We start from the raw sequence: 15,642 nt of genomic DNA, 5'->3' as shown, positions 1-15,642 counted from the left end.
GTATCAGGCTGAGGACTTTTTATTTCATACTAGAATTACTGGGGAGACATTGAATGTTTTTGAGCAGGGGAGTGACATGATCAGAACTGTCCTTTAGGAAAATCATTTTGGAAATTAAATCATTTTGAATTAAAGTCAGGAGTGCCTAAAAAGTAGGGAGATCATTTAGGAAACTGCTACTGTCCAGGTATTATAAGGGTGAAGGAGACAGAGGCAGAGACAGTGAAAAAGAGACAGAGGAAAAGAGACAGAGAGAGAGAGAGAAACAGGGAGAGTCTCTACTGATATATTTTCATTTTTCTGTAACATTTCAAAAATATCTTTTTCAAATAATTGCTCATTTTGATAGAGCACTCTACAATTTACAAAGCATGTGTTTCTTAATAGCTCAATGAGCGAAGTAGCTAGGGTAGGTAGGTCTCTCAGTGAGTAGCATGTGGGACTTGGAATCAGCATGATCCGAGTTCAAATCCAGCTTCAGACACTTATTAACTGTGTGTATCTGGGCACACTTAACTCCACTTTGTCTTTTTCCTTAACTAGGAAAATAATAGCACCTTGTCCTCAGGGTTGTTGTGAGAATCAAATGAGATGAATATATTTAAATATATTAATATATATATTAAAATACTATATTTTGTAAACTTAGAGCTCTATGTTAATTAATTCCAACTGTTATCATAATATATTTTAAAATCTAGACCTTTCATTGACATAGGGAGCGCTTGGTGAAGAAACTGTTGCTATCAATGTAAATCTGTAACTGCTCTTAGTTACAGATAGTCTTAGAGTTGCTGGAATACTTAGGGGTTGTGTCTATAGGACTGTACATCAAGTGTGTATCAGAGGCAGGACCCGAACCCAGTTCTTCCTCACTCTGGGGCCAGTTTTTATCTATTCTTCCATGTTGCCTCTCAGTAAAATGATTACCATCTCCATTTTACAATCAACAGAATTGAATTTGAGAAAGATTAAATGATTCACCTGTGATTAAAAAGCTAGTAAGTGACAGAGCCAAGACGCTAAACTAAATTCTTCTGGCTTTTTAAACTCACTGGGCTTTTTAATATATCACATTGCCTTCCAAGCAAGTAGCTGCCAGACTGGTAAGGTCCACATGTCATAAAGATTGAGTAGTAATTATAGTTTTCTTTTCTGTGGCACGTAGATGGTTTGGTGAATAAACTGCCTAGGTCCAGAGTCAGAAGACTTGAGTTCAAATCAGATCTCAAACACTTACTGGCTGTGTGACTTTGGGCAAGTCACTGAAACGATTTGCCTCAATTTTCTCATCTGTAAAATGGGTATAATAATAATAGCACCCACCCCGCGGGGTTGTTGTGAGGATCACATGACATAATATTTGTGAAGAGCTTGGCATACAGAAGGTGCTATATAAATATTAACTGTATTATTATTTCTCAGTGGCAGGAAAAATTCTGTCTCCTGTAAATTTCATGTAAGTCTTTCTCTGAAGTTGATTTTAATATTAAGTCGAAAGACATGCAGTGGGCAGGTCAGAGAACTTAGCCTTTGACTCTAATCACATTTGAAAATGCAATCACACAATTTTATGTAAATTGCTGCTTTATTATTTCAATAAAATATCAATCACAAATTTAGGAACCAACTGCAATAAAGCAAAGGTTGCTATTTCAGGTAGCAGATTGAAGGCAGGGTTTTAAAAATTTTTTTCTTTGTATCTCTAGCACCTGGCACAGGGCCCCTGGTACATAGTAGGCACTTTAAACACCTTTGTCAAATTGTTGTATAATATACTTAGTTGCCATATCCATGTCCTGAAAAATAGATTACTGGTAGTCACTGATTTTCTTGGACAAAACCTGCCAGTCATGTAAATTGGCTTGGCTATCATTACATTTCTGTGATTTTTTTGTCTTTCTCATAGGGTACTGTGAAATCTGGAAATTCTAAAAAAAAATGTGAAGCTAGCCTTTGACGAATTTAAGAAGTATCTTAAAAACCATGGGAAAAAATTGAAGCTGACATTTAAAAGTCTCGACAAAAGTGGCAGTGGTATGTCTTATTTTTTTAATTCACAAGTGAACTTATAAAATGAATGTTACTTGGATTTAAGAATATATTTCAGTAGATGTCTTTTAGTGATAGGGAAGGGATCTTAATCTGTGATTTCTTTGGTATAGGGAACTTCCAAATGAAGAAACTTCCCTTAGTACAACAAGTAGACACTTACTTTGAAATGTATAGTTTTAGAGAGTTGCCCAGAGCAGTAAGACATGAAATGACTCACCCAGCTAGCCTATCAGAAGCAGGACTGGAGGCCCAGTTTCCTAGGCCCTGAAGACAGTTTTCTCTCGACCTCATCATGTGGCCCCTCCAAGTGTCTTTTATAAAGAGCTATGCCCCCAAAATATTTTTAAAGAACCTAACTCCATATGTTTCTTTCATTCTTTTACTGTGTTAATTTCATTTTTAAGAAAAGAGGAAAATTCTCATAGGATCTGGTTTCAAACCTTCTCACCATCTAAGTTGCCTACCTCCGGATGTATTCCAGTCAATAAGTCCTCCTTAAAATGGCTCACCTTGAACAAAACACAGAACTCAATGCAAGGTAACCAGGGGAAAGTACTGTACATCCTCTTCTCTCTTCATTTATTTATCCTTGGATCGCATTCATTTTTTTGATGGCCTCATCATACTGTTGACTTCTATTGAACTTTCAGTTCCCTAAAACTTGGAGTTAATTTCCACAGAAACTGTTGTGTAGTCATGAATCATGATCCTATACTTGCACAGTTGACTTTTTTAAACCTAAATATAAGATTTCCCATTTGTTCTTGTTTAACTTAATTTTATTGGAGTTTATGGTTGAAGACAAGAAATGAAAGAAGCCAAAGCCTTATAGACCACTCAGAAGTCTCAAGCCTACATATCCTTGCTTCAAGAAGAGAACTGGAAACATGAAACATGATAGGCAACCAATAACATCTTAAAAAATGAAATGGGCTCTCTCTTAAGAGACAGGAAATTTGATTCCATGGCAGTCATCTCAGAATCTTCAGCCTCTGTGCGAGCAGATGATTGACTAGATAGCACAAGTAGGTCAAATGGTAACATGGAAACAAATGTTCAGGAAGCTTGGTATCAGATCCAACTAAGCCAGATCATGCCAAGAACATTTACATATGAAAGTGGAAGAAAACCAAAAACTGGATGCAGTTCATCAGTATGCAGTGAGGCATAAAGCAGGGAGAAATATATTCACCAAAACTCTTTTCTAGTGTCATGGAGGATGTTATGCAAAAACCCAAATGGACAAATGGTTCTCTCTACATGGAGCTGTTCCATAGGTCCTGTTTGTGCATGATGTTGGACTGATTTCATCCATCTCTGTCAGCATCATGGCTGCTGCAAATAGATTGACTAAGGAATCTATACAGGAAGTAAGCTTAGGAGAGAGGAGAAACTCTCAAGCATGAAATTCTGAAAGCACAAAGAGAAACAATTCCAATAAGGATAAGAAAAGGCAGTTGCCTAAAGAGATTAATATAGATGTACAGCTTACTTGGATTTTTAAAAAGATATATGTATTCCCTTTCCAGTTTGATATATATATATATATATATATATATATATATATATATATATATGTTTTATTAAAGGGGCTGTCCCTTGAATAACTTAAAGAAGCCTGTTCATTTAATGGGTGTATCTCATTCTAAGTGATAATGTGATAAGATCTTAGGCTGAAAGGGCCAGGGCCTCCCATTGCATCCTGGGCCATCTCCAGTCATCCTGAAGAACATCAAGCCACTGAACCCAGATGGCTCAGGAGAACAAAGCAAGGTTGGTGACCTTGCACAGCCCTCCCTCACTCAAATCAAAGTCAAGTGAAAGTCATGTCATATGGATGTCATGGTTCTTTTTGAGAATGAAGGAGAAACTCAACAACAATAGCCAGTGAAGGCATGGTCAGGAAATAGGGAATGAATATAAGATCATGTTATAGTCATGAAAACATGGGATCAGTAGTACTAAAATGTCAACCAAAAGGGTGGTTATTTTATAGTTTTTTGGTTTTTGGTTACATAGAAGAAGGAGGAGAAGAGGATGGAAGAAGTATTGCTTGAGTCTATGGTGAATGATAAGTCAGCATAGAAGAAGGTAGAACTCATAGAACCAATGAAGTCTTACTATGTTTCTGTTTTCTTTGCCAAGGAAAATGAATTTTACACTGGAAATGATAGAGCAAATATGGCTAGCAAGTAGCTGATGCACAAAACATATAAGGAGAGATAAGAAAGCACTTAGCTGCTCTTGATAAATTCAAACCACCTGGAACAGATGTACTCTATCCTTGTTCTATAAGAAAAATGCTGATAAACAAGCATACGTTAAGTGCCTACTATGTACTAGAAATGTATTGGAAAAAAATCTCCTTTTTCATCTGTGCCTCTTGGCTTCCTTTGTTTTCTTCAAGTCCCAGGGAAGATTCCCCCCACCCCAATAAAAATAAATTTCAAAAGAAGGCTTTGTGATCTCCTTGATACTAGTGACTTGTCTCTGAGATTTTGTATGTAGTTGTTGGCATGTTGTTTTCCTCATGAGTTAGACTGAGTTCCTTGGGAGAAAGGATGGGTCTTTTGCCTTTGTTTTTATCCCAGTGCTTAGTTAGCATAGTGTTAGTATATAGTAGACACTTAATAAATGCTTGTTAACTAACTTGTTGATCATGGTAAACATGGAATACACTGAAGAGTTAGCAAACATTCAGATTTTCAGAAAAGGAAATAAATGGAGTCTGAAAACTATTGGTCACTGTGCTTGACTTCAATTTCTGGGAAATTTATAGAATGGATCATTAAAGAGGTGGTATGTTATATTAGGGCAACTAGGTGGAGTAGCAGAGAGAGTTCTGGACCTGGAGCAAAGAAGACTCATCTTTGTAAGTTCAAATCCAGCCTCAGATACTCACTAGCTGTGTGACTCTGGGCAAGTCATTTAACTCTGCCTCATTATCCTCATCTGTAAAAGGAGCTGGAGAAGACAAACCACCCCAGTATCTTTGCCAAGAAAACCCCAAATGGGGTCATGAAGAGTTGGATATGACTGAAAAGCTATAGCATTATATTAAGAATTCCTTTCAGGTATAGGTTGGACAAGATGGCCGCTTAGGCTCCTACCAACTCTAAAATTCAGTAATTCTGTGATTTTGTGCTTAAGCCAAATATAAACAGAAGAGATCTGTCCTAGGGGTGATATAATTCTGTAGATATTAAGGAATCCACTCTCAAGTTCTGTGTAAGAGGAGAAGGTACTAAGTTCTTGGGGAAAAAAATCAGACATCGTTACTACCATAATAAAGTTACTAAGAAAATGTCAATAACTAACAAGTCTTCTTTCCCAGTCTCTACAGAAAATGAGAATAACTTATACACATATCAGGGGCTTCCTCAGTGAAGACAGGAAATGGGAAAAAGTAGATATTTATAAGTGATGTCTTAGAGCAGACAACATCTTTAGTCACACTGTCAACTGAAAGGCACAGAAAACACAAGATCCAATAGTTGCTATTTATTGTTTGGTGATTAGAAAAAAAGCATTTGATTTAAAATGGATTCACTTCAGAAGTTCTGCAAATAAGTATTTTCTGTGTAGGTGTCACAGTCACATAAGATTACTTGAAAGATGCCACAATAGAGATAGCTATGTGACATCGCCACAACTATACATACATACATACATATATATATATGTATGGAAGGCATAAACAGGGAAATATGTATTTGCCAAATGTGTTTGCTCCTCTCATGGAGTATGCCCAGTAGAGAATTCACGGATGGTGAGGTCTTCTACGTACTTCTGTTTGCACATAAAATTGTCCTGATTGCAACAAGCTTGGGAATATTGTTGTCTTTTAAATGAATGAGATCCATACTTACTCAAAAAATCTGGAAAAAAAGAAGAAAAAGAATTTGGACTAAATATCCACACAAGAAAAACCAAAATGAGTGAAAAATGCCTAGTATCCAGACTATGATATACAGTAGGATGGATAGCCTGTGGAGCTGGCTCTTCAGTATGTGCGCCTTGGACTGATACTGTGAAGAACAATGAACTGGTACCAGAATTGAATAGGTGGACGGGAGTGGGTTGGAGTGCTTCTGGGAGGTTATGCAATGCTTTTAATGTCCTCAAACTCCTCCTTGGATGAAAGGTCTATCTTTTTAACACCAATATTTTTCAAGTGATGCCATGTGGCTATGGATTTTGGAATACCATGGTTTTCAAAGAAAAGTTGTGTTACCCAAAGGATAATGAAGAGATACATGGTAGAATAAGCAAACTGAGATGTACTATCAATAAACAATTACCCACATGAAGGAGTGTTAAAGATATCGTTAAATATGTATGACTGGAAAAGTTTGGTTGGGTGTGTAAGTAATAACAGGATTTGATCTTGACAGCTAGCAATGTCCACTTAGATATACCCATAATGTGAAAGGGACAAAAGGAAGGCCCTCAGTGCATTGGTTGGACTTCCTCATGATGGATTTATGGAAGGACATGGGTAAGAATTATTCGGGCTGAGAAAGTATGGCTGGGTTGTGATCTGTACTGTTGATTATCTGCACACTGATATCAAGGATTCATTGAAGTATAACTGCTATTGTAATGATAGACTTTTAAGCTAGAATCTCTCCTATCTTGGCAGCTAGATGGTGCAGTGGACAGAGCACTGGGCTTGGAAACAGAAGGACTCATCTCCGCGAGTTCAAATCTAGCCTCAGACACTTGGTAACTGTGATCCTGGGCAAATCACTCAACCCTGTTTTCTTAGTTCCTCATCTGTATAATGAACTGGAGAAGGAAATGTCAAACTACTCCAATGTCTTTGCCAAGAAAACCCTGAATGAGGTCATGAAGAATTTGACATGGCTGAAAAACAATTTAACAACAATTTTGCTACCTTTAGAACATGATGTAATATTCCTTGTGCAGAAGTTCTTATGTGTCTTCTCCATTCATCTAAAATCTACTTTTCTTTCAAGGACTAGTTTAAATTCCACCTCCCTCAGTACTTCCCTGATAGTTTCCATCATCAATGACCCTGAACTTTCTCATCACCCATAGTGTATATTGTCAATATCTCACATTTTACCATTTCATTATTTTACGCCTTATGTTGTAAGAGTAACACAAAATAAAATTGTAAGTTTGGTGGTGTTTAGCATTATTTCATAAAGTACATCGTATTCCTTACTGCACCTAGTCACACTCTAAAGAGGCATATAGTAGACTCTATTAATCCTAGTTGAATTAAGTTGATATAAAATATAGATATTTACTATATAAGAAATATGTAGGTTTATTGTTATTTTCAAGTTCTCTTATGATGATGTTGAGAGAACTTTTCATACCTTTAGGTGGGATATTCAGTTATTTTCTTTTTCTTTATAAGTAGATTCAGTGATAAAGTATCTATCATGGTAATACAGTTTTGCAGAATTTTGTAACATCCCTCCTAAAACTTCCCCCTATCATTGTATTTTCAAAGGCTTTCAATTGGCGCATTTATCTTCTCATTCTTTTTAAAGGAAAAATTGAACCTTCAGATATTGTCCAGGCTTTGAAGATACTGGGTACAGATATCTCTAAACTACAGGCAACATACATTCTTTGAAGGTCAGCTCATTCTTAATTTGGAACATTACTTTGAGCTTTCATTTTAATATTCCATATCAGAAAACTTGGCTACAAATTTATATTTTTTTCTTAGTTTATGAATCCTACAAAGGTACCATTTTGACTTATGCAAGTAGTGTGTTGGTTAATTTTGTATACAGTGTGTATTAGCTCTATATTAAAATTATTCTGTCCTTTTTTTAAAAAAAGGACAGCTTGGAAATTCATTTACAATCTTCAGCTTGAGAAGCTGGTTTGCATCCAACTGAAGCCAAGTAATAACACACTCATCTTAGTTTCTAAGGTCAGAGAAAAGATTTGCTCAGTGGAGAATCTCAAATGGAGGCGATTGATTCCAGTTTATTAATTCAGATTTTTTTCCAGAGACTTCTTTCAAAAGAATCTCAAATTGAAATATATTTTCAGTTATTATTTTTGTTCCTCTGTCCCCCTCCCCCAACCCCCATTCTCTAATCAATGACAGAACAATAGATTTGGGAAAGGATCAGCTCAAATAGGGTGATGGACTGAAGGTGAATTTTTTTTGTTGTTGGCCCTGCTTGAGTTAAAAGGATCATGTCACCTGAAAAAGGTTAGATGTCTCCAGTAACTCTTAGTTCTGTGAATGCAGAAGGTGTGATTTTTGTCTTGAACTCTCAGGGGAGATGAGTGGAGGAGGTTTACAGAGTAGGGATTCTTATCCTTTTTTTTGTGTCATGGATTCTTAGTGGTCTATGATCCACAGAAGGCTGTGGATTGATTCCTCAGAATGTTCTTACATATATAAAATAAAATACATAAAATACAAAGGAAACAAAGTATATTGAAATACAGTAATCAAAATATTTTTAAAGACAGGTTCATGGACATCAGTTTAAGAACCTCTATTAGGCAGTAGCAAGAAGGAAGATGATCTGACTAGACTGTAAGGAGTGGAAAGCCCCGGGGCAGATTTACATCTCTTTTTCCTCTATGTACACCTGGGATATCTATTCTCTCTTTTTCCTCTATTTACATCTATTCTTGCTTTCATCTCTTTGTCATTTATTCTGCGTTGGGCACAGGAGATCCCCTGTGCAGCTCATCTCCCTTTCTCTTTGGATCTGAGCCAGAGGCCAAAGCTTTCTTTTTTGGAAGGAAGGTCTTTCTTTTCTAGATAACCAGAGCAGAATCAGGCCAAGTAATCTAATTGCATCCCATTTGCAACATTCTTGTCTGTATTCTTGAGGAAAGAAAGAAATTGGTATTATTACTATAAAAATCAAAATGTCTCCAGTCTCACTATCTTAAGTCTTTGGTTTTTGTTAAAAATTCTGTTCTCTATTTTTTTTTAAAATTTATTTATTTATTTCACTTTTAACATTCATTTTCACAGAATTTTTGGGCTCCAAATTTTCTCCCCCCTTGTCCCCTCCCCCCACCCCAAAACACTGAGCATTCCAATTGCCCCCATCACCACTCCACTCTCTCCTCCATCATTCCTCTCTGCCCTTGTCTCCATCCTCTCCTCTGTCCTGTTGGGCCAAATAACTTTTTATACCCCTTTACCTGTATTTCTTATTTCCTAGCGGCAAGAACAGTACTTGACCGTTATTCCTAAAACTTTGAGTTCCAACTTCTTTTCCTCCCTCCCTCCCTACCCCCTCCCTTTGGAAGGCAAGCAATTCACTACAGGCCAAATCTGTGTAGTTTTGCAAATGACTTCCATAATAGTCGTGTTGTATAAGACTAACTATATTTCCCTCCATCCTATCCTGCCTCCAATTACTTCTGTTCTCTCTTTTGATCCTGTCCCTCCCCGTGAGTGTCGACCTCAAATTGTACCCTCCTCTCAATACCCTCCCTTCCATTGTCCCCCCCACCCTGTTTATCCCCTTGTCCCCCACCTTCCTATATTGTAAGATAGGTTTTCATACCAAAATGAGTGTGCTTTTTATTCCTTCCTTTAGTGGAATGTGATGAGAGTAAACTTCATGTTTTTCTCTCACCTCCCCTCTTTTTCCCCAAACTAAAAAATCTTTTGCTTGCCTCTTTTATGAGAGATAATTTGCCCCATTCCATTTCTCCCTTTCTCCTCCCATATATTTCTCTCTCACTGCTTGATTTCATTTTTTTTAAAGATATGATCCCATCCTATTCAATTCACTCTGCGCACTCTGTCTCTATGAGTGTGTGCATGTGCATGTGTGTGTGTGTAATCCCACCAAGTACCCAGATACTGAATAGTTTCAAGAGTTACTAATATTGTCTTTCCATGTAGGGATGTAAACAGTTCAACTTTTATAAGTCCCTTATGACTTCTCTTTGCTATTTACTTTTTCATGCTTCTCTTCATTCTTGTGTTTGAAAGTCAAATTTTCTTTTCAGCTCTGGTCTTTTCATCAAGAATGCTTGAAAATCCTCTATTTCATTGAAAGACCAATTTTCCCCCTGACGTATTATACTCAGTTTTGCTGGGTAGGTGATTCTTGGTTTTAGTCCTAGTTCCTTTGACTTCTGGAATATCCTATTCCACGCCCTTCGATCCCTTAATGTGGAAGCTGCTAGATCTTGTGTTATCCTGATTGTATTTCCAAAATACTTGAATTGTTTCTTTCCAGCTGCTTGCAATATTTTCTCCTTGACCTGGGAACTCTGGAATTTGGCCACAGTGTTCCTAGGAGTTTCTCTTTTTGGATCTCTTTCAGGCGGTGATCTGTGGATTCCTTGAATACTTATTTTGCCCTCTGGTTCTAGAATCTCAGGGCAGTTTTCCTTGATAATTTCATGGAAGATGATGTCTAGGCTCTTTTTTTGATCATGGCTTTCAGGTAGGCCCATAATTTTTAAATTGTCTCTCCTGGATCTACTCTCCAGGTCTGTTGTTTTTCCAATGAGATATTTCACATTATCTTCCATTTTTTCATTCTTTTGGTTTTGTTTTGTGATTTCTTGGTTTCTCATGAAGTCATTGGCCTCCATCTGTTTCATTCCAATTTTGAAAGAACTATTTTCTTCAGTGAGCTTCTGAACCTCCTTTTCCATTTGGCTAATTCTGCTTTTGAAAGCATTCTTCTCCTCACTGGCTTTTTGAACCTCTTTTGCCAATTGAGTTAGCCTATTTTTCAAGGTGTTATTTTCTTCAGCATTTTTTTGTGTCTCCTTTAGCAGGGTGTTTACTTGTTTTTCATGCTTTGCTTGCATGTCACTCATTTCTCTTCCCAGTTTTTCCTTTACCTCTCTAACTTGATTTTCAAAATTCTTTTTGAGCTCTTCCATGGCCTGAGCCCATTGAGTGGGCTGGGATACAGAAGCCTTGACTTCTGTGTCTTTCCCTGATGGTAAGCATTGTTCTTCCTCATCAGAAAGGAAGGGAGGAAATGCCTGTTCACCAAGAAAGTAACCTTCTATAGTCTTATTTTTTTCCCCTTTTCTAGGCATTTTCCCAGCCAGTGACTTGACTTCTGAGTGTCCTCTCCACCCCCACCTTGCCTCCAGATCTGCCCAGCCAGCACTTGGGGTCTGAGATTCAAATGCTGCTTCCCAGCCTCAGGGCTTTGGGCGCAGGCAGGGCTGCTATTCAGTGTGAGATTAAGTTCAGGTGCTCAGGTCAGGGCAGGGCTGCCTCACAGGCTCAGTTCCCTCAGGGGGTTTATGCAGAGACCTTCATCAATGGATCCAGGCTCCTGCCTGCTTGGGGAGCCCCTGTCTGCTCCCGCCTCCACTGCTGCCTCCCAAGGGAGCCTGAGTTATGGGGGCACCCCACTCCCCTCTCGACCCGCCAAAGAAACCCTCTCATCAACCCCCATCACCTGTGGGTGTAGGGACCCGCGCAGCCGCTGGAGATTCTGTCCCTGAAGCCTGCTCGGATCCACTCCTTTCCATGCCACGCTGCCGAGGCAGGGTTGGGCTCTGCTCTGGGTCCGGGGTCGAGGGACCTTTTGCGAGATGTTTTCAGGCTCTCTGGAGCAGAAATCTCCTCTGCTCCATTGTTCTGTGGCTTCTGCTGCTCCAGAATTCGCCGGTGGTTCTTTTTTTACAGATATTTTATGGGCAGTGGATTTGGAGGTAGCGTATGTGCGTCTTTCTACTCTGCCATCTTGGCTCCGCCCTGAGACTTTCTTAGAACATAGATATTGGATACAAAGATGCATTTTTCGTTGACAATTTCTTGTTCATCTCTGCTGATTCAATATATGCAAAATATTTCAACTTATTTTAATTGAAGTTTTCTCTTATCTAAAGATCTTCTCTATTAGTTAGTTAAGAATTTTACTCTTAGCTATAATTGTGAAATGTATGTTCTTTATTCTCCCAGTTTATAAAAATCATTTAATGTTTTATATTTAAGTTTTATCCATTTGGAGCTTATCTATGGTGTGTGGTGTAAAGCAGATCAATCTGCATAAATCTGACAATGACTTTTTACTTTCCCTAGTAGTTCTCATGAAATAAGGCTTTTATCCCCTGGCAGTTTATTGAATATGGACTTGTGTTTGATTACTTCAGAGTCTTGAATAGCTCACCTGTTCCACTGATTTCTTTTCCTATTTTTAAAAATCAATTCTATATAGTTTTAATCATTAAGGTTTAATAATATAATTTGTGATTTGATACAGGAAGACACTTTAATTCCTGTTCACCTCTCCCTCCCCACCCAATATCTCTTGGCATTCTGGAACTTTCTCCACTTTGAGTAATTTTTTAAAAATCTTGACTATTTGTACAAAATAGCTCCTTAAATGTTTAGTTGATATAGCACAAAATCTGTCATTAATTTAGTTGGTATCCTCATTTTTATTGTAGAATGTAAGCTATCCAATAGAATGTTAACTTGTTGAGGGCAGGTATTTCATTTTTGTCTTTGTATCTCCAATATCTAGTACAGATGCTAGGGATACAAATAAGAAAAAGATAGACAGTCCTTGCTGTAAGGAGCTTACAAAAGTGGGGAAGAGAACACACAAGAAGAAGCTGGAAGCGGGGGAGGAGTTGTGCCTGGGGGAATCTTGTTACATGGATTTGAGACCAAGAGAGCTGCTGATACAAATAAAATACTGGTCAGTTTGACATCTCTGTAGTTATCTTAAGTGTTTCCTTACTTCTGTAAAGAATGTTTTATAGCTCTTGGTAGATAACTTCCCACATAATGGATGAATTTTGGAGTCTTCTGAATAGAATCTTACTTTCCATCACTTCCTGCTGTTTTTGTTACTACTTTATTGAAACACTGATTTTTGTAGATTTTTTAAATATCTTGTTTCTTTACTGAAACTATTAATCATCTCAGTTTGTTTCTTTGGTGATTTTTCCAGAGTATTCTTAGTAAAAGAATACTTGTACTTATAACCTTTCTACCCTGGCAAAACTTGTTATAGCTTGAATTCTGCTGGTGTAGCCTTCAAGAATATAGAGGTCACCTCCATTCTACAATAAGGCACTAGAGCAGAATTTAAATGGAGATTGTCATTTGTAATTGCTATTCATTCCAATTCCATCTGAATGGAAATTGTACTGTTTAGTGTCTGATGGGTTATTTAAAACAATTTATACTTAGCAGATTGCTTACATTCTAGGAATAATTTGGTCTTAATTAACTGCATTGAGTTCTACATAAATTGGCACTTCATTTGAAAATAAGAGATAAAATCTTATCCTGGGACAATCTATTTCTAATTTTAATATCATAGCATTCTCCTTTTTACTTTTCCAGATAATTGACATAGGGGAGAGTTTATCTATTCCAGATGAATTCATTGAAGATGATAAAGTCTCTGGTCAGTGGTGGAGACAGGTGTTGGCAGGAATGATAGCTGGTGCCTTCTCTCGAACATGTACAGCTCCGTTAGAGCGTCTAAAGGTCTTAATGCAGGTGAGTACGTGGTTCACACATGTCTGCTGTTTTCAAAGCAATCATTTCAGATTTATGAGCAACATTTCTGCCAAGAGGAGCACAGGCAGGTGTGTCAGAACTACACTTCTTTAGCAGTATCTAATCAGGCCTTTAGGGATCACGATTAGAGCTATGCAAGTTAGTCATCGATCAACAAAGCCAAATCGAGGGTGTGGGGGCACAGCTCTAAGTAAATCTTTAAGTAAATATCTAAAACAGCTTAGGTGAGCCATCAGCTCCCCTCCTCTTCCAAGGGAGTTATGACTGGGTTACATCTAGCAGCGTTGGGAACTTTTCTGAAGTTCTCTGTCTGATCAGTTGCCATTTTTAGCTTGCTGAAAAAAAAGGAATTTCCTAACAGGGGCTTTTTGTAATTCTACAGCTCAGATGATTGTATCATCGCTCAGATGATTTGTCCCTGTAGTGTCAAGGATCCCTTCTTTGAATAAGTCTGCTGCTTCATGTCTTCCCCTCAGTCTCAGCATTTCAACTCTGGAACCATAATCAAATTAAAAATGCCACTGCTACTGATAGAGTGTGTTAGCCTATTCCCCTGTGACTTCACTCATCATCCCTGTGACTTTTCTTTTTATTTATCTATCTATCTATCTATCTATTTATTTATTTTTATTTTATTTGTTTTCAGTGTTCTACAATCACTTCCATATATCTTAGATTTTCTCCTCCCTCTCCCTTTTCCCCCTATCTCCCCACTCCTTCCTTGAGATGGCATACACTTTTATATATGTTCTACATATACATTCTTATTAAACACATTTGCACCTTAGTCATGTTGTACAGAAGAATTAAAATGAATGGGAGAAATCATAAAATAAACCAAAACATAATACAAAAGAAAACTATCTGCTTCATTCTGTGATCGAATTCCATAGTTCTTTCTCTGAATGTGGAAAGTATTTTGCCTTAAGAGACCATTGGGAATTATTTAAGTCCTTGCATTGCAATGAAGTACTAAGTCTACCAGAAAAATTCCTCAAACACTGCGCTGTGTACAAAGTTCTCCTGGTTCTGCTTCTTTCACTCAGCATCAATTCATGTAAGTCTTTCCAGGCCTTTCCAAAGTCTTCCTGTTAATCATTTCTTATAGCACAATAGTATTCCATTACATTCATATACCACAATTTATTCAGCCATTCCCCAATTGATGGGGATTTCCAGTTTTTGACCACCACAAAGAGAGCTGCTATAAATATTTTTGTATATGTGGGACCCTTTCCAATTTTTATGATCTCTGGGGGATACAGTCCTAAAAGTGGTATTTCTGGGCCAAAGGGTATGCATATTTTTGTAGCCCTTTGGGCATAGTTCCAAATTGCTCTCCAGAGTGGTTGGATCAGCTCACAGCTCCACCAACAATGATTTAGTGTTCCAACTCTCCCACATCTTCTCCAACATTTATCATCTTCCTGTTTTGCCATGTTAGTCAGTCTGATAGGTATGTTGTGGTACCACAGAGTTGTTTTGATTTGCATCTCTCTTATCAATAGTGATTTGGAGCATTTTTTCATATGACTATAGATAGCTTTAATTTCTTCCTCTGAAAATTGCCTGTTCATATCCTTTGACCATTTATCAGTTGGGAAATGACTTGTATTCTTGTACATTTGACTGAATTCTCTATATGTTTTAGAAATGAGACTTTTATCACAGACACTAGTTGCAAAAATTCTTTCCCAGTTTTCTGTTTCCCTCCTAATCTTGGTTGCATTGGGTTTGGTTGTGCAAAAACTTTTCAGTTTAATGTAATAAAAATTATCCATTTTGCACTTCATAGCTTTCTGCCTCTTGTTTAGTCAAAAGTTCTTCCCTTCTCCATAAATCTGATAAGTACACTATTCCTTGCTCCATTAATTTGTTTATTGTATCAATCTTTATATCTAGATCATGTACCCATTTGGACTTTATTCTTGTGTATGATGTCAGGCATTGCTCTATACCTAGTTTTCACCATGCTGTTATCCAGTTTTCTCAGCAATTTTTGTTGAACAATGAGTTCTTATTCCAGAAAGTGGGGTCCATGGCTTTATCAAACAGTAGATTGCTATATTCATTGACTACTGTGTCTTGAGTACCTAACATAT

The 15,642-nt window shown here is 37.5% G+C and overlaps 1 protein-coding gene across 1 annotated transcript in view; it reads left to right on the top strand.

Moving 5' to 3' along the window:
- Positions 1–1,570: 1,570 nt before the first annotated feature.
- LOC140527334 (mitochondrial adenyl nucleotide antiporter SLC25A24-B-like) overlaps positions 1,571–15,642 on the top strand; it is a 35,139-nt gene continuing 21,067 nt past the window's right edge. Inside the window, exons 1-3 of the mRNA XM_072644178.1 lie at positions 1,571–2,037; positions 7,581–7,668; positions 13,361–13,519. Coding sequence (XP_072500279.1) covers positions 13,454–13,519 — 66 coding nt within the window. The 5' untranslated portion in view covers positions 1,571–2,037; positions 7,581–7,668; positions 13,361–13,453. The remainder of the gene's footprint in view (positions 2,038–7,580; positions 7,669–13,360; positions 13,520–15,642) is intronic.

The sequence above is a fragment of the Notamacropus eugenii genome, chromosome 2, assembly GCF_028372415.1.
Source record: "Notamacropus eugenii isolate mMacEug1 chromosome 2, mMacEug1.pri_v2, whole genome shotgun sequence".
Classification (NCBI taxonomy): Eukaryota; Metazoa; Chordata; class Mammalia; order Diprotodontia; family Macropodidae; genus Notamacropus; species Notamacropus eugenii.
This window is presented reverse-complemented; position numbering and strand designations above follow the sequence as displayed.